The sequence below is a fragment of the Carlito syrichta genome, unplaced genomic scaffold, assembly GCF_000164805.1.
Source record: "Carlito syrichta isolate Samal-C Ts95f unplaced genomic scaffold, Tarsius_syrichta-2.0.1 Scaffold315473, whole genome shotgun sequence".
Lineage (NCBI taxonomy): Eukaryota > Metazoa > Chordata > Mammalia > Primates > Tarsiidae > Carlito > Carlito syrichta.
Genome location: NW_007259569.1, coordinates 739,397 through 763,720, shown reverse-complemented (window position 1 = coordinate 763,720; position 24,324 = coordinate 739,397). Strand labels below are relative to the sequence as shown.

At 45.6% G+C, this 24,324-nt stretch overlaps 2 protein-coding genes across 3 annotated transcripts in view; one reads left to right on the top strand and one right to left on the bottom strand.

Annotated features, from left to right (window-relative positions):
- Positions 1 to 1,844: 1,844 nt before the first annotated feature.
- Positions 1,845 to 24,324, top strand: part of CLDN2 (claudin 2) — a 30,781-nt gene continuing 8,301 nt past the window's right edge. Inside the window, exon 1 of one of the 2 annotated variants that reach the window (XM_008072858.1) lies at positions 1,845 to 2,193. The gene's annotated coding sequence lies outside the window, so the exon portion shown is untranslated. Of the gene's footprint in view, positions 2,194 to 22,736; positions 22,844 to 24,324 lie in introns of those variants that run through there. The other variant, XM_008072859.1, reaches the window with a different exon arrangement.
- Positions 2,326 to 5,289, bottom strand: RIPPLY1 (ripply transcriptional repressor 1). The gene is made up of 4 exons (XM_021706344.1): positions 5,138 to 5,289; positions 4,159 to 4,234; positions 3,481 to 3,545; positions 2,326 to 2,599 (listed from the first exon to the last, which is right to left on the bottom strand). Exons 1-4 carry the CDS (start codon positions 5,287 to 5,289, stop codon positions 2,326 to 2,328), a joined length of 567 nt encoding a protein of 188 aa, XP_021562019.1.

The window sequence follows — 24,324 nt, the reverse complement described above, 5'->3', positions numbered from 1 at the left end:
CTTTACTTACAAGCAGAAATAGAATAGACTAAAAGATTTAAAGTTGTCAAAGGTCAACTGTTGGGCAGCCTTAATTAAGGAACAAGGTCAAATTTTGACCAACAGATGGCACCAGTGAGTTCAGTGGCCTGCTCAGGGCTGTGTCCAATTCAGGGAAGTCCCAGCTAGGGCTCAGAACTGAAGCAGCCTGTGGCAAGCTACTGGAGGAGAGAAAGGAAGATGGCCATCATTTTGCTCCTGAATAAAATGATGTAATTCTGTCCTCTTTGTAGCTGGCAGGTTGGGGAGTCATGGTGGCTCTATCAAGAGCTGCTTTAAGAAGACCTAAGAATCTCTTTTCCTTCAACATTTTCTGAGCATCACCTTTGTGCCAGGCAGTGTGCTGTGCCATGAAGTCATGGAAATATCAAACACAGCCTCATCTTACAGTACAGGAAGGGAATCAGGTGCTATGGGGGAACACTGGATTCATCGGAGAGCCCATTCTGAACTTGGAAGTCTGGGGAGGCTTCCCATAGAAGGGATATCTGAGCTAGTTCTTTTGGATGGATGGAAGTTTACCAGGCATGCAAAAGTAGAAAGGCATTCCAGGTAGATTTAAAAACCCAGAGGTCAGCCAGGCGCAGTGGCTCAAGCCTGTAATACCAGCACTTTGGGAGGCCAAGGTGAGGGAATCGTCTGAGCCCATGGGTTCAAGAACAGCCTGGGCAGCTTGGCGAGACCTCATCTCTACAATATATAAATAAAAATTAGCCAGGCGTGGTAGCGCATGCCTGTAGTTCTGGCTACTTGGAAGACTGAGGCAGAAGGATCGCCTGAGCCCAGCAGGTTGAGGCTGCGGTAGCCGTGAGCATGCCACTGCACTCCAGCCTGGACAACGGGGTGAGACTCCAACTCAAAACAAAACAAAACAAAAAACCCCCAGAGGTGTTAGAAAGCACACCACACTCAAGAATGGGCATGTAAGTAAGTTTCAGGTGCTGAAAGATGAGACTAAAGAGACAGGCTAAAACCAGACAGTTAGAAGGAGGCCTAGAACATCAACATCAAGTTAACAAGTTAAGGACTTGATTTGTGAATATATAGCACTGTGTGTGTGTGTGTGTGTGTGTGTGTGTGTGTGTGTGTGTGTGTGTGTTCACATGTATTTTTCTGGGTAGAGAAGCCATAGATTCTCAAGGACACCTGTGACCAAAAAAATAAAATAAATAAAAAGATAAGTCCAACTATTGGTGAGGCACGGGCTGACATGGTCTGATCTGTGGTTGAAGTGGAGGATGCATGCAAAGGGACATGCTGGAGGCAAGAAAATTCATTGAGGAGTAATTGGTGCAGGGGTAAGCATGTGGATATGAGCTGTGGGAGATAGAAAGGGCCTTGAGTAGATAAAATGGAAAGGATTAAGTACTTCCCCTCCCACATTCACAGAGTCCTCTCTGAGGCTCACATGAGGCTGTACCTGTCACTTTTCCCCCAACCCTCATTCCTCCTCCCAACTTTCAAGCTGCCCTTTGAGGGCCTTTTGTTTTCTTTCCAAGTTGTCCTTGAAGTTCAATCAAGTCTAATTTCACAAGATGATGGAGGTGGCCTGGCCCCGTGCTGGGTCCCCAGCCCTATAGCCCCATGGAAAATAAATCTGTCAACTGACCTCAGGTAAAGCAATAAATTGGCCTTGAGCTGGTCTCTGACCTTCTGCTCATGGCTTCACAACATGGGCAGAGTTCAGTTAAGAAATCAGCACAGTTCCAAGAAAAAGGCAAACATCATCCAGTTTATTTTTCTCCTGATTCATCTCATGCCAACACATAGACTTCAATGGATAGTAGGTAAAATGGGGGGGTATACCCAGAGCAAGCTGATTCTCTAGACTCCCCCTTTCCTGCCTGCACGGCTCATCAGAAAGGAGCCCCAGCTTTGTTTGAATCTGATAGTAGCATCCCTGGAGTTGAAGCCAGAAGCCAGGCTTTCCATGAGGAGATGGGACTACGTGGCCACCCAGGAAAGCTTGCGAGTCAAAGGGCCCTGAAGAGTGACTGCTTCCCTCTCCAACGGCATGCCTTGTCCTGCTCTGCTTCCTGGGAACTTCAGAAAGCAGACTTTTCTTCCTTTCAAGCTCCTGGGACACTCCCAGGGTCAACACAACAGCAGTCCAGACAATGAGAAGCCAGGGGCCTGGGCTCACAGTCCTGTCAGGTAAGCCAGGATGAGCTGGGCAGCTTGAGGACCCAATTTTCAGTCCAGAAAGCTGTGACTGGAGACTCCCAACTAATCGTTGCTCGTGGAAACTTGCCAGGCATACTGAACCCCAGTCAGACTCTGGCTGCTTCAGTTTGGACAGGTCAGGGGCAGGGTAAGGGGACGAGCTGTGACTCTGTGTGGTGTGGACCCTGGTACCCTCACACACCCTTCTGGCACCTTTTCATCTGCCTCCTCTTTCTCCTCCACTTCTTCATCTTCCTCTTCTTCTTCATCTTCCTCTTCATCCTCACTGTCTGAGTCCTCATACAAGTTGATGGTTGCCTGGACAGGGAAGTTCTGCAGTAAAATCTCCCCAGCACTGTACAGGTAGTCAAAGGAGCGAGATTTAGGCCAGAAGAGCCTGTGGACAGAGAAGAAACATGGTCCCTAACTTAGGCCTTATATGTGCAGAAGGGTCAGTAGGACCAAGGAGGAAGCCAGCCCCTAAATAGCCTTTCTCTTAGCTATAGCAATGGGGTCAAAGGGAAAAAAAGAGTTTTGCAACAGAACCTTCTGAATTGTTACAACATGGCCCCAGGTAGGAAGGTAACCTTCCTGGGTCTACAGACCTATAGTGGTGATAGCCCCAGCCCCAGCATCTATCAGTTTTAGCCCTGACCCCACCCCCAACCCCACCCACCCCAGTAGGCTTCTAGCCAAGAATTCTCCAGCCCTGTGGCCCTATCTCTTCTACTACTGAGTATTCCTTGACTGAGCTCCACAGGGGCTCATTGGGGGGGGTCATTGACAATGCCACCAAGGAAGGCAACCTTGCCAAGTCCCATAACCTCTCTGGGCTTTGGTTTCCTCCTCTAGGCAACAGTGATCACAGCAGGGCTTCCCTTCTCCTACTTCACAAGACTGTGTGAGGATTCAAAATGCTAATAAGGGCATTGTGTGGTGGCTCACGCCTATAATCCCAGCACTTTGGGAGGCCATGAGGCCAGAGGATCACTTGAGGCCAGGAGTTCAAGGCCAGCCTGGGAAACAAAGTAAGACTCCATCCCTACAAAAATAAAATATAATAAAATTAGCTGGGTGTGGTGGCACACACCTGTAGTCCCAGATACTCAGGGAGGCTAAGACAGGAATATCACTTGAGGCCAGGAGTTTGAGGCTACAGTGAACCTATGATCACACCACTGCACTCCATCCTGGGTGACAGAGAAAGACCTTGTCTCAAAAAAAAAAAAAAAGCTAAGGGATCCATGGCAAGTTTGGACCTTGGTGCCAGAAGCTTACCTGACGGGGTGATGGAACTCAGAGTTAACTTTGGTGACCTCAGCAGCTGCTGCCCCACCAGTGGCCTGTCCAAAGCAAAAAGCTAGCATGTGGCTCAAAGTTCATGGACAGATAACTGCCTCCTCCATATCAGAGGTCAGAAATCTGCAGGTAAGATGATCTAGAAGACACCTGAGACATCTCTGGAGTCCAGCCACCCCCGATGCCCACCCCAAAACAAGAGGGTCTTTCTGGTTCTGGTTGAAAAACAAGCAGACAGAGTCCTGGGGGTTGTTTGCTTCCCTGCCCCTGTTCCAACACCTTTGGACACCGTCCAGAGGACAGAGTTCTATTGGAGCAGCAAAGATTCAGGGAGGAGGTGGAAGGACATTGGAGTGCATGCCAGGAGATGGGGACTGGAGCACTAGGCGCTGCCACACATTGGGCGTGGGGCCTGCCCAAATCCTTTTCCCACTCTGAGCCTTAGTCTCCTCATCTTTCCAATTGCCCCAGAAACCTTGGCTCTGCCCTCCTCCCAGAGCTGTTGTGGGACTCGAATGTTAGTAAAGCTGTAAGGACCTTTTATCAGATCTGCAGCCCTGAGCTGAGGTCAGGAGCTCTCTGGGAAGGGACGTGCTCAGCATGAATGCATGTGGCTGCATGTGCATGTGAACATGCGTCACATGGGCTCAAACTCACCAAATCCACCAGCTCTCTCACCTGCCTTCGGGAGTCATCTGTAGAGGACAGCCAGGGCCTCCAAAGACAAGCTCCTCTAGGACAAAGAGGAGAGATCAATCGGTGGATGAGGAGACTGAAATGTGGGCTTTCTGAGAAAAGAGGTCTCTCAAATGCTTGGCCTGGGTGCTACCTGCTCCAGGAAACCTTCCAGAAGGCCCCTGAGCCCTGGCCAGGACAGATGCCCCTCCTCTCTTGCTCCAGCAATATTATCATTGCTCTTATCACAGTTTTGTAATTGTCTGTTTACTTGTCTTTGGGCTTCTTAAGCTCAAAGATATGTCAGATCATATCTGAATCCCTAACACCTAGCACAATGCCTCGTACACAGTAGCTGTTTCAAGAAATGTTTGTTGAAGTTTAAGGGAGTTGAGTGAATAAATATCTTGCCTCATACCTCCTGCTCCAAGAAGTAAAACTCAGAGTCAAACCATCTTCCAGGGCTGGGGAAAGAGCCAGCAATATTCCTGGGCCCACTCCTCCCTCCTGCCTCAAACTTGTACAGGTAGGAAAAAAGCAAATGAGAATCTTATGGTGTGATCGGAAGAAAGTGCCACAAGCAAGGTCCTCTTTAGACTTGGATCCTCTTTTCCCACACCCTCTCCCCCACAGTCTAGGTTGTGTTAAGCCCAGATTCCATGGTAGTCTCCCTGTGCCCTTCAGTGTACTCTGTGACCTGGCCCATTAGGGCCTGTCTGCTTGGCCTCCAGCTTTGGCATGGCCCACTATCTCCATGTCCCCTCCTGCCACTAATCCCAGAGGGATTAGTGAGGTGAAAAGCCAGATGAGATATTTCAGCCAGAGATGTGAAGAAAGGGCTCTGAGGCCATTGCTTTTCTGCCTTCACAGAGAACAGGGCTGCCCTGAATCTCTCATTTTCCCTCCTCTCCCAGGAGCCCCTCACCTGAATTCAGGTTGCCAAAGGCCAAGTTCCACTTACCTTTCATGCCCATCTACTTCTTGTCCAGAGGAGAGAAGGGGCGGCGGACCTATCAGGCCAGGGAGTGCCAGGGGGACTGGTGCTAGGGCTGGAGCAAGGGCCAGCGCCAGATCTGGGACAGGAGTGGCAGCAGGGTGAGCAGCAGAGTCCATCCTTAGGGTGCCAAGGCCAGGCAGGCTGCAGTCTCCTATTTTCCAGAAACTTTTGTACTCTTTTGGCCTTTCCTGGGAGACCCTTTTATAAGCCCTGCCTGGTCTCATAAATGATTCAGGGAGTGCAGGGGTGGGAGGACTTGGGAGGGGATGAAGATTTAGGGAAAGGGCTCAGGGAGGGAAAGCAGAGTTCCTGGGTGTGAAATCTCTCCCAGTTGAATAAACAGGGTGTCAGTGGGGGGTAAGGGGTTTGCTTTACCTCTGTCAGAAGAGAAAACACAGAAGGGGCAAATTGCACACCATTTGTGTGAATTCCCCAGGCAGCAGCAAGGCCTGAGGGGGGAAGGAGGGTAGTCATTAGCACCCGAAACCACAGAGTTGTCAGCCACAGAGAGCTGGATAGATAGACCTTTAGCAAAGCCAGTTCCCCCACAAGAAGAAACAGCCGAGCCCTCTAAGCGGGGTGAGGGACTCACATGTTGTTTCAGCTCAAACTCCAAGTAGATTTGCCAGGTGGACCTAAGAGAGGGTGACTGCTATTAAGCACATCATCTGGGTTAGGCAAAAAAGAGGTTCTGGGTTGCCTGTGAGGTAAACGTCATCTTCTTTCAATGCCCCAACCCCTTACTTCTGTTCATTGGCAAAAGTGCCCTCTCCAGCCTCAGCAGCAAGGGGTTCAGTGAAGGGGAGCAGACAAGATTTCACAGGGCCTCGGGGCAGATTCCAAACCTCAGAGCTCAGCTTCCAGTTCAGGAACCAGAGTGCTTGGGAAACACAGTTTTGCCTTGCGAAGTTGCTTTAGGGTCATCCCTTGCCCCAGGCCTTAGTTCCCTCATGTAAGAGATGAGGTTGTCGGTCCAGTGGTCCCAAAGGGCCAGACAGCCTGAACACTCTGTGACAGGGGCTGGGTACATGGGTACTGACCCCAGGCAAGCCCAGAGGCTCGAAGCACTGACCTCAGCCTTAGTTAGTCTCCTGGGCCTTTGCCAAAAAGCTTCTAGTTACAACTACTGGCAGACACCTTATGATCTAGAGGTCTCAAAAATATTCCTCCTGACCTCAGTGTCCAGCACCAGCACAGATTTAGCTTCTTGGATATTCATCAGAGCCTGGTTTGTAATCATCAAAAATTAGAAACAACCTCAAATCCCATAATAGGTAACCGGATACAGTAATTAGGGTAAATCCTTGCAACCGAATCCTGAGCAGGTACTCACAACCATGTTCTAGGAAGTATAATTTTTTCAACAGAGAAAGTGAAAAAAAGTCAGATGCCCAAATAACATGACTAATCTGATTTAAGGACTCTTCGTCTCTGTCCACCTTCCCCTGACACCTCCATCCCACTCCAAATTCCAACCCCCTGTGTTCTTTGTAGCAAAGAAAAATTGAAAACAACCTTAATGTCTCACTTTTAAAAACTGGTTAGATAAATCCTTGAGCAGTTACACAATTTCATATTAAAATTGGCATGGTGAAAGAACGAGGGAAAAGTTAATATACCGATGAGTGGAAGCAATCAGCCTCTAAAATATTTCTTAGGATGATCCCATTTTGGTAAGAAAAAAGTGTAGAATGTACAGTATGTAGAGAAAAAAAGACTGGTGAGAAGAAAGAATTTTACAGTTGTCATCTCTCGAGTAAGAGTTGGGTGGATTTTTACTTCTTTATGCTTTTCTGAGTTTTCTAAAATGTAGCACAATGAACTGATGTTATTTGAGTATTAAAAAACATAGACATAAAAAGAAACAAAGAAAGAAGTGCTTATCTACGGAGGAAAGAAAACTCTTGGGAAAATGCTAGCCATTTTCAAATATCTGAGGATTAGCCTGCAGTGAGATTACACTTGTTCTGGGTGACTTCAAAGGGCAGGGCTGGAAGCTACAGGGAGACACATTTTGGCTCAATCAAAGGAAAACTTTCTAACAGCTCAGCCACCACCTAACACAAGGGCCTGGCGCGGCACTGGCCCTTAATAAACAGAGGTTTATTATATGAAGTGAAATGAGTCCAGTGGAATGTGCTGCCTTGGACTGGAGTGAGCTCTCTGTCCCTGAAATGTGTAAGTGCAGGCTGGCTCCTGGATCCTGAAGAGGAAAATCTTGTGTGGAAAGAGAAGGTTTCTGGGGAGCCTGAGCTTCTATCAGTCTTTGAGAGTTCTTGCTCAATTTGCCTTTGGGAGATGAGAATTTGCTTGTGCTGTATCACTGGCTAAAATGAAGAGTGAGCCTGAGAGAAGAAGCCAGGCTGGAGAGACTGAGCTGGAAGGAGATGGCATGCCAAGGGAAAGAAGTACAAGACCTGTTGTCACATTCCAGGATCTTTTTGACCTCTAGGTGGCCTCTGAGAATAGGCAGGAGGAAGGAGGAAGTGGAGAAGAGGCAGACATTCCTCCTGAGCCCAGGTCTAATGCCCAACCAGATTCAGCCATGCAACCATCATGCCACCTCCCACCTTGAACTTGTGTTCCTTCAGTCACTCGCTTCACATTGGGAGCTGTCCAGTCCCTCCGTCCCCCTGAGTGGCAGACCTCAGGGTTCTGCTTATACCAGCTCCCAGCAGGTTCTCCTGGAGCCCAGGAAGCCTTCAGTCCTGTTTCCATGGCTCCTTGGTCTCCCTACACAGCTGCTCTATCTTGCTACTTCCTAAGAATTGCCTCAGCCTCATTCAGCTCATGGGAGATAAAGCCACTGACCCCTCTTGTTGGCCTCTCCCCAGCCTGTAGAGTTTAAGGCCTGCAAGTGTTGTTGAACAGACAAACACTAGCTCTTCTACTTTGCACTTAGCACAGGAGTAAACTGGTCAGCAGGGTTTTAGAAAAGGCCTGGATCAACCAAAATCAAGAACGTCCTTTCAGAGCAATTAAGATGTTACCTCTGTTTCCCCTAACAGTCCGATCTATAGTGCTTCCAAATTTTGTTAGTGATTGCTTTGCCAGACCTTTCTAAGAGGACTAGGTGCCTCCTCTGGGCCAGATACATTGCTGGGCATTGTTTAGCAAAGGGATGAACTGGAAAGAGGAAAGTTCTGGGGATCCTGCCTCAAGGTGCTTACAGCCCAGTGAGGGAGACAAGACCAGCAGGGGGAAGACAGACTCAATTAACCTCAGCTTAACCTCAGTACCCCTCAGTCATTCTTAGGCACATTCCCTTGTCAAGGCCTCAGCTCTATCTTCACATTTCCCTGGGCCACATTCCAAACTTCCTTCAGCTCCCTACCATGTTCCTGCCCCTCCCCTCTCCCTGCTTGGAACAACCTCTCCTCCTACTTCCCTGAGAAAACAGAGGCCTTCAAGCATGAATTACCTCAGTGCCCTGCCCCAACCCCTGAAAATTGGCCTGCCTCTCTGACTTCCTTCCCCTCCAGCCCTCCCTTCTCAGGGGACAAGGTGCCCCTCTAGTTAAAGGCTAATCCCTTCGCCTGGGCCTTGGCTGTATCCACCTTCCTTCTCTAGTCCCTTTCTCTGGACGTTTGTTATGCTCCTTCTCTTCAGGAAAGTTCAGCTTCTCTATACCAGCTCTCTCCCTAACAATGAAATGCCTGTTTCTGTTATTTCCCCCAAACAAGCATCCAAACAAGCACCCTCCTCCCCAGATGTGTTCTCTTGCTCCCCTAACTTGCTTTCTGTCTCTTAATTTCTTTTTCTCCCTCCTTCCTTTCCTTTCTCTTTTATTTCCTACAACCTCAAATTTGTTGAAAGTAATCTACATGCTAGACTTCACTTTTCTCAGCTTCCCATTCACACCTCAACCAGAAACAATTTGGCCCCAACCCCATTATCTCAGTGAAAGAGCACTGCCAAAGGTCACCAATGAACTCCTAATTGCCAAATTTGATGACCTCTTTGAACTCTGGATGGCAAAAGACACTGTTGGCCAAGTCCTCATTTCTGAAACTCTGCTTTCTCTTTTGGCCTCCAGGATCATGCTTTTTTCCTCCAGCCCCTGGAACCATTTCTTGTGGTCTCTTTTTCTGGCCTTTATTCCTCTGCCCATTCCTCAGATCAGTGGTTCTCACATGACAGTCCACAGCTCAAGCTGATATACAGTAGTGTTTCCACAGCCAAATGAGAAAAACTGCCGGGAGAGTTTTTCAATAATACACACTTATTCAATTATAAAGGACTGTCCTTTGTTCTGAGATTATACCCTTCCTATATCTTGGTAGTAAAATGTTTTCTCTTTTTTAAAATGATGGCAATGGTGGATGTTAGTTTATTTCTTTAGTGTTTTTATTTGACAAAATAAAATGTTCGTTTCTCCATGTCAGTCTCATAAATGTTTATTGAATGAATGAGAGTTATATTTCCCCATGAAATTTCCCCAATGGGTATTTCAAACTCATCCCCAAACTGAACCGTTTTGCTTTCCCACAAACCTCCTCTAATACCTATCTTGGTAACCAGCATCATATTGATGGTGGCTAAAGCCCTCAGCCACCAAGCCCTGTTGATCTGAGTCTTCACTATTTCTCACTTGTCTTCTCCATGCTCCCTGCTCTCCATGCTTCCCGTTCTCCATGCTCCCCAGTCTCCATGCTTCTCACTCTCCCAGTTGTTCCTTTGCTTATGGCCTCATCTGTCCTCTCTCACCTGAATGCTCAAAACAGCTTCCTGATGGGTTCCCTTGTGTCCTTTCCAACCCATTCTCCTCACAGCTGCCAAGGTGAACTTTCTAAAACACATGACTGAGAGTAGTCTTCTTCTGCGTAAAATATTTCAGTGCCTGTAGGAAATGTTCAGATTCTTTTGTGTGGCAGTTGAAGCCCTTTGTCCTCTGGACCCAGACTGGTCTTCACTCTTGTCTCCCGAGCCCTCCACATGCATCCACTGCAGCCTTCCTTGAGCCTATTCCCATTCTGGAAGCAGGACATTCACCTATGATCTTCTCAGGGTTTAGGGCCTCTGATGGTCCTAAAGCCACTCTATACAGGATTTATCACAGAAGAGGAAAGACTCAGGGTCATTCTTGGGGCAGTGGTTTTCAAACTTGGGGTCACACACAATTCCATAGCAGGGCTTAAAATCAGTTTTGTAGTTGCCACTAGCATTTTTTTTTTTTTGAGTTGGAGTCTCACTCTGCCACCCAGACTGGAGTGCCGTGGCCGCTCCTGGCCACCGCAGCCTCCACTTGCTGAGCTCCGGCGATCCTTCCGCCTCAGCCTTCCAAGTAGCTGGAACTACAGGCGCGCACTACCACACCCGGCTCATTTTGATTTATTGTAGAGATGAGGTCTCGCCAAGTTGCCCAGGCGGGTCTCGAACCCGCAGGCTCAGGCAATCCACTCACTTCAGCCTCCCAAAGGCACGGGATTACAGGCTGAGCCACCGAACCCAGCTGCCACTAGCATTTTAAAAAGTAAATAGCAAACATAAGAGTGATCCACATGTGGTGAGGACATTAATTGTTCTGTGAAACTTGATTTAGTCATATGAATCTATCTCTACAATGCCTATAAATAGAGACACACACATACATGTACTGGTCCATGCTATAAAATTGATTTCTTACTGTGGGTCACAGTAAAAAAAATCTGACAACACCAAGGAGGTTGATTCATTTGGTTAATGCTGTTCATATCAGAGTCCCTTGCTCTCAAAATTGTTCTGGTCTCACTGGGGAGTGTAACAGGGGTCAGGAGACTGGATAATGCCAAATAGACTTCATGGAGGAGGGGGAGATTAAGCTGGGTTCAACTTAAGAAGACAGAGAGAAGGGGGAAATGGCATTCTGGCAGGGAGAAGGGCACAGAGGTGGATAATAAGAGTAGAGAACATTTGTCACACATTTATGTACCAGGCATTCTAAGCATGGATTATTTGAAGTCTCACAAACCCTATGAGGAAGATATTAAAAACTTCATTTTATAGATTAGACTAAGCAATTTGCCCAAGGTCACAAAGCTAAAAGTGACAAGACTGAGATTTGAATTTGGGTAGTCTCTACTCCTAATAACTGCCCCGCCCTGCTCTGCTACTGAGGGCCAGTAAGGAGAGTGGGCTGTCCAGGGAATAGCTGTCCAGGGAACAGCCTAGGATAGCAGGCAAGGGAGGGAGGAAGCCCCTGAATGTCAGGTTGAAAGCCCCAGACATAGATTCTTCTCTCACCTGCAGAAAAATCTTATTCTTTCCCTCCGATCTCTTCCTTGTGAGCCAGGGCTCCTAGGGTTGGGGACAGGAAGCCTAAACACCCAGTGAGGGTGCCAGGTGGGGCCAGGAATAAGGCAGGGCCTGCTCTGAGAGAGGAAGAAAGGGGAAGTTTCTCCCTCCCACCCAAGTCTGCCCCCAAAGCAAAAATAGCAAATGGTGCCTGGGGCCTCTGTCCTCAAGTCCAAATGTCCCAAATGTGCCAAGTCTTGGACCCAGCCCCTCGGGTTCCTGGGTCAGGGGGTCCCCTCTGGAGAACAGTTTGTTGCTGAATCAGCTCTCCTCCTGCACCCTCTGCCGCCTGGTCCTCCATTTGAGCCAGGGCTGTGGCCCATGTGTTGCAGGCTCTCTTGGCAGAACCTCTCGCAGCTCCCCATTTGCTCCTCATTTGGACTGCAGAGGCCTAGAAAAACAAAGCTCTAAGGAGGGAGGAGGACGGGAGGGAGCATGTTTGTAAAGGTCAATCCCAGCCGGGCTCCTTCCCTCCTCCATTTTGTTCATCCAGCTCCTCCCCTAGCCCCTCCAGGGGTCAGCCTCTCCAGCTCCTTTCTCTGACATAGCCTACTTTCCCAGCCGCCTTGGGAAGATGGAGCAATGCTGAATTTTCAGTAGGGGGGTCTTTTCTCTTGTCTTTTTAGTATTGGTGCCCTGGCAGCCCCTGGCTAAGTAAGCAACAGCTACTGGTAACTAGTGGCAGCTACCTTTCTGGAAGATGAATCCTGACAAACAAATATCAGTAGCAACAACAACAATAAAAAATAGATAGCATTTACTGAGTGCTTACTCTGTGCCAGACACTGTGCCAAGCACTTCATTGCTTCATTATTTCATTTACTCCTTACAAAAATCCTATCATTGCTCACACTTAACGATAAGCAGAAAACTGAGACACAGAGGAGAGGGATTGATTTACCCAGGATCAAACTCAGAGGTGTGGCTGCCACTCTAGCTCATCTAGCCCTTCTCATCTAATGCCTCTATTTCTGCAGTCGACTTAAAATGGAAAATCTTGGGCCCTACAGACTTAGGTATGAGGGCTAGTAATGGTCCTTACCTCATGGGGTTGCAGTGAAGATTGAATGAAATAGTGCACGGATTGTGCTTAAAGTCTGACTTGTATTTAGCACTCAGTAGAGGTTGGTTGTAAGCATTTTTGATTCTTTCTTTTGCCCCTCCATCACCAAGTATATTGTGGATATTCAGAGCCTAGATTTTGAATCGGGCCCGGATTGGAATCCCTCCTCGTCGTTTACCACCCAGGTGACCTTGGGTAAGTTAATCAATCTCCCTGAGTCTCAGTTTCCTGGGGATGAAAAGCATAGTGCCCATCTCTCAGGACCGGAGTGAGGATGAAACGAAATACTATAGTAAACTGATGTTAGTTCTTTTTGTCCCACACACTTTCTGCATACTTGACCAGATTTGGCTTCCTAAAACACAGCTCCCGTCCTGCTCACGCACCTTCACTGGCTACCCATGACAAATCCTCCCTATACCTTCAGCCTCACCTCCAACTCCACCCTTCACTTCCAGCAGGCTTGTTACTACACTGTCCCTGCACATGATCACATGATCATCTCCACCCTTCCCCCCACCCTAGCCCAAGTCTAGAATGCCTCTCTCTCCCATGACACCAATTCTATTCTCCCTTCCAGGTCTCCCCTGAACCCACACATACCTGCAGGGAACCTCCAAGCCACACTAACATCTGTCTCCCTCCCCAGGCCTCTCATTTGAGCTCCCCTCCCATGTTAGGGTACCAGGCTTCTTTTCAATCATTTTTTCAGATGGGAAGCAAGCCTCTCTATGGAGGTGATCTGGAAGGCTCTGTGGCTTAGTCATGTGTCCTCCTTTCCATCAGCACCTGGCACAGAACTGGAGACACAGCAGGTGCTCATTCCATGTGAATGGAATGGTGTTTGACACAGGTAGTTGGTCTGAGAAGATTAACGGACTTAGTCTAGCAGGGCCTTGGGGCCCCAGGGTAGGGTGGCAAACAGCCATGACGGGTGCATGGGCCAGAATGGGATTCTCTTAGGATTTTGGCCCTGTAAGACAGAGCACGCAAGTTCCCAGAATGAGGCTGCTTTAGCGGATAGCTATTGCCTTGGCTGGGACAGCTCATGAACAAGATACGGCAGGAGTAGGAAGGGGCATAGCAGAGGTCCTTGGGAGAAGGTACCTCGGAATTCTCTCCTCTTCATTCCCAGTAGCCTCCTCTATTAAATATGTTTCTAAGCATGATTCAAATTTCATCTCCACCCTCCTCAGGCCTCTTCCCTCCCCTTCCAGCCTCAGCCTGAACCAGCACCTCTTAAAGTGTGGTCTAAAGACCTCAGGGGGTCCCTAAGATTCAGGGGGTTCAGTCAGAACTACTTTTATGATAATACATAGACATTATTTGCCTTTTTTGCTGTGCTGACATTTGCACTGAAGGAGTAAAAACAAGGGTGGGTAGAAGTGTTGGCACCTCAGCATGGATCAAGTCGTAGTACACATGTCATTCTTCTTCACCAGTGTAGTCCCCGTAGAAGAAATGTCAGCGTAACTTAAGAACGTCTCAATGAAGAGACCAGTCATGGTAGCTCACACCTGTGATCCCAGAGCTTTGGAAGGCTGAGGGAGGAGGATCACTTGAGCCTAGGAGTTCAAAGCCAGCCTGGGCAATATAGTGAGGCCCCATCTCTACACAAAATTTTTTTAAAAATTAGCCAGGCATGCTGATATGTGCCTGTAATCCCAGTTCCTCAGGAGGCTGAGGGGGAAAATCGCCTGAGCCCAGAAGTTTGAAACCACAGTGAGCTATGGTTGCGCCACTGCACTCCAACCTGGGCGACAGAGTGAGACCTTGTCTCTGTGAAAACAAAAATGTATTTTAAGAATGTCTTGAAGCGCCGGGCTCGGTGGCTCAGCCTGTAATCCTGCACCTTTGGGAGGCTGAGGTGAGTGGATTGCCTGAGCCCACGGGTTCGAGACCCGCCTGGCCAACTTGGCGAGATCTCATCTCTACAATAAATAAAAATGAGCCGGGCGTGGTAGCGCATGCCTATAATTCCGGCTACTCGGAAGGCTGAGGCGGAAGGATCACCAGAGCCCAGCAGGTCGAGGCTGCGGTGGCCGGGAGCGGCCACGGCACTCCAGTCTGGGTGACAGAGTGAGACTCCAACTCAAAAAAAAAAAAAAAAAAGAATGTCGATGAAGCAGTACAAATTATTAATTTTTATTTAATATCAATCCTTTGAGTATATCTTTTTAATAATGTGTGATGAAATAGGAAATCTATACAAAGCACTTCTGCACACTGAAGCATGATAGTTGTCATGAGGAAAAGCACTTGCATAGTTGAATTGCAAGCTAAACTAGCCAATTTTTTTATGAAACTCTTTTTTACTTGAAAGAATGAGACAAATTATGGTTATTCAAACTTGGATACTTGGCCAGTATTTTGTTGAAAATGAACAAAATGATCCTACCACCTCAGGGAAAACAATTGATATTATTTGTTGTCAATGATAAAATTTAAGCTTTCAAGTAAAAAGCACAATTTTGGAAAACCTGTATCTGCCACTGTGAGCTTAAAAGCTTCCCAATACTTTAAAGACCTTTCTGTGATAAGATTAGTGGTGATATTAATGAACATGATTTTCTAATATTGTATAATCAAAAGAATGAGTCAACAACTGGAAGATCTGAATAACTGGGTAGACTATTTTCCAAATGATTAATGCATGATGTTACAAAGTCATGCATGAATAATAGATCCATTCAAAGTGCAAGATAGAGCAATGGATTTTAATGTAATAGAGTACAAAAGGTTCACTGATAAGGTTTCACACTCAACATTGCAAATATACATTAAGAAACTACCACTTGTGAAGGTTAGGTATAGTTATCAAAAGAATCTCCACACAATTTATTAGTTTTCTATTGATGCCATAACAAATTACCAAAAAATTAACAACTTAATACACACCCATTTATTATCTCACAGTTACGTAGGTCAGAAGTCCAGGTGGGTTTATGTGTGTTCTTTGCTTAGGGTCTCACAAAACTGAATTTAAGTTGTCAGTCGAGCTGGGCTTACCTAGAACCTCTGGGGGAAAATCCCCTTCCAAGCTTACTCAGGTTGTTTGCAGAATCCAGTTCCTTCAAGTTGTGGGTCTGAGGCCCCGTTGCCTTGCTGGTTGTCATCCAAAGGCCGCTCTCTGCTCCTAGAGGCTGTTCACATGCTTCTCACGTGGCCCTCTTCATTTTCAAACCACCAATGGCATGCCAAGGACTTCTTACACCTTTAATATCTCTGACTTCCTTTCCTGATACTAGAAAATCCTCTTTTAAAGGTCTCGTGTGATTAGATCAGGCCCACTTGGATAATTTCCCTTTGCCATGTATCTAACATAATCATGGGAGTGATAACTTTTCATAAACATCTACTCTAAGGGGGAAGGATGGAATTTATTCACAGGTGAGGGCCATTTGGAGGTCATTCTTAGAATTCTGTCTGAAAAGTCTATTAAATACCCCCCTTCCCTAACCACCTATGCTTGTGAGGCTGGATTTTCTCCACATTCTTCAGCCAAAACGACATCTTGCAGCATCTTGGATGCAAAAGCAGATATGAGAATACAGGTGCCCTTTGTTCAGCTAAATATTACAGAGATTTGCAAAAATCTAACATAATGCCACTCTCTAGTCATTTAAATTTTTAAAAATATAGTTATATTGTATATGTGTGGGGGTACAAGTCAGGATTAACTACACAAGCAGGTTGTGTGCAGGTGAGGTTTGGACCTCCAACTGGCCCTCACTTCCCCTGGTTTAGGGCCAGGTACCCTTTGTGATGCTACCCACTCCCTCCCTCACTCCTTCCCTTCCCTGGCAGTGTACCTTGTGCAAATGTGATTAATGTTCAGGTACCACTTATGAGTGAGAACATTTTGTATTCAATTCTTTGTTTCTGGGATAGATCACTAAGTATGATGGACTCGACTCCAACCAATTTGCTACAAAGTTCATGATATTGTTCTTCATTGTGGCTGCATAGTATTCCATGTATGTACCACGTTTTCTTTATCTAGTCCACTTTTGATAGGCAATGGGGTTGGTTCCATGTTTTTGCTATTGTGAATAGTGCAGCTATAAGCATGCGTATGCAGGTGTCCTTTTGGTAGACCTATTTATATTCCTCTGGGTATATTCCCAGGAAAAGTATTGCTGGATCATATGGAAGGTCAATTTTTAGTTCTTTTAGGAATCACCACACTGCTTTCCATAGAGGTTGAACTAGCTTGCAGTCCCACCAACAGCGTACAAGCGTTCTCTGTTCTCTACACCCTTGCCAGCATCTGTTTTTTGATTTATTGATGATGGCCATCCTTACTGGAGTTAGGTGGTAATTCATTGTGGTTTTGATTTGCATCTCTCTGATGATTAGTGAGGCTGAGCATTTTTTCATGTGTCTGTTGGCTGCTTGCATGTCATCTTTTGAGAAGTGTCTATTCATGTCCTTTGCCCACTTTTTTAATGGGGTTGTTTGTTTTTTTCCTTTCAGCTCATTTGAGTTCCTTGTAGATCCCAGATTTTAGGCCTTTGTCAGATACATAATTAGCAAATGCTTTTTTCCCATTCTGTGGGTTCCCCACTCTCTTGATGATTTAATTTCAAATAAGTTGAATAGCAATAGATATAACCCATAAAAATAAAAGCCCTTTGAAGTGTTCAATAATGTTTAAACGAATATATTTTATTAATTTTTAAATTTACTTAGTTAAAAAAAATATTATGTGTGGCAAAATGTGGAAGGATGCATACATTTTCCTCTTTTTGATGTGTAGCTCCATGAATTTTGACAAATGCATAGAGTTATGTAACAACCACTGGAATTTCAACATCCAGAATAATTCTCTTGTGCCACACCATTGTAGTCAACTCCTTTTCACACCCAACCCCTGGCAACCACTCATTTGTTCTCCATCCCTACAATTTTGTTATTACAAGAATGTCATATGAAGGGAGCATATATTATTTAATTTAAACAGCTTTTGGAATCTGGCTTGTTTCACTCAGCATAATGTACATTTCAGCTTCATCCATGTAGTTGTCTGTATCAATAGCATATTCCTTCCTACAGCAGAGTAGAATTCCATTGTACAGACTATACCACAGTTTTTTTTTTTTTTAAATCCATTCACTGGCTGAAAGACATTTGGGTCATTCCCTAAATAATCTTTAAGAGTTGTAAAATGGGGCCAGGCACAATGGCTCACACCTGTAATCTCAGCATTTTGAGAGGCCAAGGTAAGAGGATTGCTTGAGCCCAGAAGTTTGAGACCAGCCTGGGCAACATAGAAAAACTTTGTCTCTTCAAAAAATAAAAAACTAGCCGGGCATGGAGGCACATGCCTGTAGTCTCAGCTACGTGGGAGGCTGAGGCAGAAGAATTACCTGAGCCCAGGAGGTTGAGACTGCAGTGAACTATGATCATACTGCTACACTCCAGCCTGGGCAACATAGTGAGATCCCGATTCAGGAACAAAAAAGAGTGTAAAGTGGTCCTAATACCCAAAATGTTGAGACCCACTGAAGAATGTTCTCTTCCCAGAGCTCTCCCCTCTTCTGGATTTTGTGAACCTAGGCAATTTCAATTTTTTTTTAATAAGCTGGAATATGATATGTGACTGCCAAATTTTTAATTTTGTAATTAAGGGCTTAAAAATATTCCACATCTTATTTTACCAAAGAGACTTGACTTTAATAGCAACTATTCAAAGAATAAGCTCAGAATTACAGATAGTTTTTTAAATCGAATAAGCTTTAAATAATTTAAAAGTCTTGCTACATGGGCCTTAGTTTCCTCCTATTGTTGATTTCTTCACCACTCCTTTCCTTCCTTCTTAAAAGTCTGTGCACCAGTACTAGGTAATCACTTGCTCCACTTCTCTCCTCCTAGATCTTATTCATTTCCCTTTTTTTTTCTTTTTGAGTTGGAGTCTCACTCTGTTGCCCAGGCTAGAGTGCAGTGGCATGGTGTTCACAGCCACCACAGTCTCGACCTGCTGGGTTCAGGCAATCTTTTTGCTTCAGTCTTCCAAGTAGCTGAAGGTGCACACCACCACGCCTGGCTACTTTTATTTATTTATTTATTTATTGTAGAGATGAAGTCTCACCAAGTTGCCCAGGTTGGTCTCAAACCCATGGGCTCAGGTAATCTCACCTCGGCCTTCCACAGTGCTGGGATTATAGGCGTGAGTGACCATGCCAGGCCTATCCATTTCCTTTCTCCATTTTTTTTTTGAATTTTTATTTTAAAATTGTGGGGTACAATTCAGGGTTAGGTATACAAATGTTCATTTGGCAGGTACCCTTGTTGATAAGGTGTGCTCCGCCTTCCCCAGACAGATTTCGACTACTGTCAATTCCACCTCTCCGCCTTCCGACCCCTCGCGGTTTCCTGCTACTGACAATCCTTTTCTTATAGTTTTACAGTAGTTGTTCAAGGTCCACTTATGAGTGAGAACATGTGATGCTCAGATCTTTGTTTCTGTGAGACATCATTCAGTATTATAAACTCTAATTCCATCCAGGTTGCTACAAAGTTCATTATTTTGTTCTTTATGGCTGCATAATATTCCATTGTGCATATGTACCAAATTTTTTTTATCCAGTCCTTTTTGGATGAGCAGTATGGTTTGTTCCATGTTTTTGGTATTGTGAACAATGCTGCGATAAACGTACATGTGCACGTATTCTTTTAATAGAGTGATTTGAGTTCTTCTGGGTATATTCCCAGTAGGGGGATTGTGGAGCCATATGGAAGGTCAATTTTTAGAACTTTTAGGAATCGCCACACTGATTTCCACAGAGGCTATACTAGTTTACACTCCCACCAAGAGTGTAGAAGTGTTCCCTTTTCGCCACATCCTCTCCAGCATCTGTTATTTTTTGAGTTATTGATGATGGCCATCCTTACTGAAGCTAGATGCTATCTCAGTGTAGTTTTAATTTGCATCTCCTTGATGACTACTGAGGCTGAACATTTTTTCATGTGTCTGTTGGCTGCTTATATGTCTTCTTTTGAGAAGTGTCTATTCATATCTTTAGCCCACTTTGTAATGGGGTTGTTTGTTTTTTTTCTTTTTAGCACGTTTGAGTTCCTTGTAGATCCTTGATGTTAGGCCTTTGTCAGACATGGAGTGGGCAAATATTATTTCCCCGTCTGTGGGCTGTCTCCCTGCCCTCTTGATGGTTTCTTTGGCTTTGCAGAAGCTTCTCAGTTTAATGAGGTCCCACTTGTCTATCTTATCTCTTATGGGATGGGCACTTGGGGTTTTGATCAGGAATTGGTTGCCAGTTCCAACTTCCATAAGGGTGTCTCCTGCATTTTTTAAGGTTCTTATAGTTTGAGGTTTTACATTTAGGTCTCTGATTCATTTAGGTTTAATTTTTGTGCATGGGGATAGATAGGGGTCCTGTTTCAATCTTCTGCATGTGATCAGCCAGTTTTCCCAGCACCATTTACTGAATAGGTTCTCCTCTCCCCAGTAGTGGGTGGTGGAGGTCTTGTTGAAGATGAGTTGGTTGAGAAATTGAGGTTTTGCTTCTGGAATCTCAATTTTATTCCATTGGTCTATATGCCTGTTCTTGTTCCAATGCCAGGCTGTTTTGATTATTGTAGCTTTATAATAAATTTTAAAGTCTGGGAGTGTGATACCTCCTGCTTTGTTTTTGTTGTTGTTGTTTTTTGTTTTTGCTGAGGATTGTTTTGGCTATTCTTGATCGTTTATGTTTCCATATGAATTCGTGTATTGTTTTTTCTAGCTCTGAGAAGAATGTTGCTGGTAATTCGATGGGTATTCCGTTAAATCTGTAGATTGCCTTATGTAGAATGGACGTCTTAACAACGTTTGATTCTTCCAGTCCACAAGCATTACCCATTTCCTTTCAAACCTTTATTCTCTCCTCCCCCACAGGTCTCCATGGGCCCTTCTCTTGCCTTCACTCCCAGAACTCCTCTTCTCCATCTCCCTTTCCCAGTATCATTTTGTCTCTCCTTCCTCTTCTAGGCTTCTCTCTTCCCTAACCCATCTACTGTTTCCCTTCTCACCACACTCTCAGTTCAATTCCATCAATTCAGTGGTGCACCTAATATGTGCTAGTCCCTATATTAGACTAGAATAGAGTGATAAGAACACAAATGAAAGCCACACCCTCCAGGCACTCAGAATTCTGTGGGAGAGAAGAAACAACAGCTACAACCCAAGACAATGGGAGGACGGAGAACGAGGTGCTTTGGGAGTAGCAGAAGAGGGACATCAAACTAAGGGACTCCAGGAATCAAGGAAGCAATCCCTAAGCTGAGACTTGAAAATCAAGAGTTTACCAGATAAATCCAGCTGACAGTGGGGTGGGTTCAGGGTCCAGAAGGAGTTCCAAGCAGAAGGAATAGGACCACTAAAGGCCTAGAGGGGAGGAAGAGCATGGTAAGTTTGAGAAACTGAAAGGAAGCCAGCGGGGAGTGTCATGAGTGAGGAGGAGTCCTCTCAGTTTGGAGAGCTAGGTGGGGGCCAAATCACAGGGAGTTACTGTGTGGAGACTTGGCTGTGGAAAGCCAAGAGGGGATAAATCAAGGGGCTATTACAATGGCCAGGTGAGCAAAGAGGGCAATGGATGTGGACATGGAAGCCAGTGAATGGACAAAAGAGCTGGATTTTGGAGGTTAAATGGTAAGGACTTACAGGTCAGATGAGGTCGCGTGTGGCAGATCAGAGAAAGAAAAGAGTAGAATTAAGTCTAACTCTGGGCAACCTCTTCGGATCCCCTCCTTCTGTGGGAGTTTTTCTGTCCTCTCAATAAATCCTGCTTTCTCACTTTTAAAAAAAGACTAACTGAGGTTTCTGCTTTAAACAATTGGCTTTCTCAAATGGAGAATGAGACTTCCCTGGTTCTCTTTTCTCACTCTGCATTTACACTCTGGGAAGTCTCATTCATCCTCCCCAGTTTCAGTAACCCTGAGTGATCGTCATTTTCAGTTCAGATTTCTCTGAGCTTCAGACCTATATATACTGGCATCTCTATCTGGGTAACTTGAAGTCATCTCAAATGCAGCATGTCCAAAATTGTATCCTTCATTCCCCTTTAAACTAAAACCAATCTTTGCTCTTCTTGAAATGCTTTCTTTTCTTGACCTATGTGATACAAAACTCCCCTGGTTTTCCTCCTGTCTCTCTGGGTACCTCTTCATTGGCTCCTCTACCTCTACCAGACCCTTAAATATGGGTGTTTCTCAGCGTCCTGAGTTTTGTATAAAGAAGGACAAAGTTATCAAGGGCAATGAATGTTGCACAGAGGCCATGGAAGTTAAAAACTAAAAAGTGGCCATTGGATTTGGTGACATAGGGACACTGGTGACTGTGACAAGAATTTCTTGGTTTGGTGAAATAGTAAGGATGAACCTCTCAACCTCTCTCTGGTCTACACCTTAACTCCTTCTCCCAGAGGACTCTCATCCTTGTCTCCTTTCCCTGAGAATTGCCCCTATTTCTACTTCTAGACTCCTTATAGTGCCATCTCCTCCCTTTCCCTGAAGACCATGCTTTATCCAGAGCTCTTAGAGATGTTCTTCCTGGAGGTCTCCTCTCCTATCTTCTCCTATTCTCCCCCCTAACTCATCTCTTCTCAGCTCCTTTTTCTTCCTTTGTTCTCTCTCCACTCTCTCCTCTCCTCAACTGCTGCTGCATTTCTCAGACTGTTCTTCTTTCCTGGCTTCTTTCAAACTCCTCTCCATTCCTGCACCTATCTGGGCTCCGGATCTCAGCAGGGGTCTTAGCACAATGATTACTAGGAGCCTCCCAGGCTCAACACTGAGGCGTCATAGTCTATGGCACAATTCCACCAGGATCTGACAGTGCCGACTTTGTAGGAAACAGTGTTAGAACCCAGTCCTTGAATGATTGCCAATCTGGTAACCACATCCTGCCAGCGTGGTCCCCTCATCCGCCCTGGCACCTGCCCCTAAGACTCTGCCTTTTCCTATCCTCCATTGCACAGAAGCACTGTGAGCTGATAAGGTGCCCCTCTACTATGCATTCAAACACCTTGCATTCAACCAGCACTTTCTATTTGCCAAAATACTTTAGCATTCATTAGCCCAACCTTGAGAAGTTGCTGGGTGAAGCCTGGAGAAAGAAGATGGAGAGACTTTCCCAGAGCCACACAGTCAGTTAGAGAATTAACCTGGTATCTCACCCCCCACTTCAGTCTTGTTTACTTTCATGCCCAAAGACTCTCCAAGCCTGCGTTCAAACATGGCTGACCTTTTAGCCTGGCCCAGCCTGTCAAGGGGGAGCACCCTGGAGAGACCCTTACTCAGGAGCACTGTCAGGGGATCAGTGCCCCATTCAAACCTGTAAAGCAAGGACGGGCCACCTAAGAAGGAGGACGATTTCTGACTTGCTTCACTGAATTCACTCTAGGCAACACATCTGAATGTTTCTTTGATATTACTTGAAAAAAGTGAGTCAAGCATAATGATTAAAAGGCAAACTCTAGAGTTGGCCAGGTTTCATACCCAGGCCTGGCTGTGCTCTACACTACCTCAGTGAAAGTATGAGCAGAAAAACCCTCAGCACAGTGCCTGGCACCTAGAAAGTGTTCAGTGAAGAGTGGTCATCAGCCTTGTCGTGTTTACATGGGAATCCTTGGGAAAGAGTCAGTGTGGTACACTGGAAAGTTTACTGAACTAGATGTCTAGAAACTCAGATTCCAGGTCTGACTATTGCTGCTCAACTTGGGATGTCGAGTAATTTATTCTTTTCATCTCATCGGGTCTAGGTTTCCTCATCTGGTAGCAGTAATAACTGCCCTATTTTTATAATACATTGTATTAGCTTTTAAAGCATGCATAATCTTTGACCCAGCAATTCTATTCCTAGGAATTTGCTAGTATTATATGTCAAAGTGCTAGGATATAGTAGTGAAAAATGAAAATAAGAAAATATCTAGTAGTTAATGGTTGAATAAATCAATTTTATATGACAGAATGCAGTGCCATAAGAGAACAATGTAGTCTGTTTTTTAATTGACATGGAAGTAGGTCCATGGGACATTTTTAAAGAAATGATAGAAGGTTACATAATTGTAGGTATGATGTGATTCAATTTCATAATAAATATTTCTTTTTAAATTTTCATCAGAGTGCTAGCAATGGTTATCTCTGGCTAACAGCATCATGGGAGCCTCTGTTTGCTTCTTTATACTTTATTTTCCTAATTCTTTTTCATAGAACTAGTATTTTTCAACTCAGAAAAAACAGAAAAGCTTTTTTTCCATTTGGAGAAGAAACCCAGTCACTGCACTCCACTCCACAGCACCTTTGAAGGTTTAAATGACACGGCGTATGGCAGTGCCACGTGTGGTACAAAGGGGAGGCCTGCTATTATCATGGCCACCGCAGTCCCACTTTATAGGACCTGTTCTTTGAACCTACATAGTCTGAACCTCTAGTACACGTATTTGCCCTTGAACCTTGGGCTGAACCTTAAGGGCGGGGTAGAGCTGGGGGCTTGCAGGAGAAACCAGATGGGTATAAGAGTCCACAGGCTGCAGGCAGTACAGGACTGCTGGGCACTAGCTCACTGGGGCTGTGTTTATGAGGCTTACTGCCTGCTGGGCCTCAGGGCCGCTAGCCAGGGACACCTAATGGGCGTAACAGAGCCCCCTCCTCTCACCACCCTCAAAGATGGAATGTTCTGAATTCCTCCTTGTGTGGAACCCCCCCCAAGGCCTCTCCTGGGTTCACAGAGGTCACCACACAAAAGCCCAGCTGGAGTTTTTGACACACACACACATACACACACACACACACACACACACACACACACACACACACACAC

Bases quoted from the DNA above. Each gene is read 5' to 3' on its own strand.
- RIPPLY1 (XM_021706344.1), bottom strand. From the start codon at position 5,289: ATGGACTCTGCTGCTCACCCTGCTGCCACTCCTGTCCCAGATCTGGCG. The intron at 4,235-5,137 runs GTAAGTGGAACT...TCTTTGTCCTAG, and splicing joins GAAGTAGATGGGCATGAAAG to AGGAGCTTGTCTTTGGAGGC. The intron at 3,546-4,158 runs GTGAGTTTGAGC...TGCTTTGGACAG, and splicing joins TGAGAGAGCTGGTGGATTTG to GCCACTGGTGGGGCAGCAGC.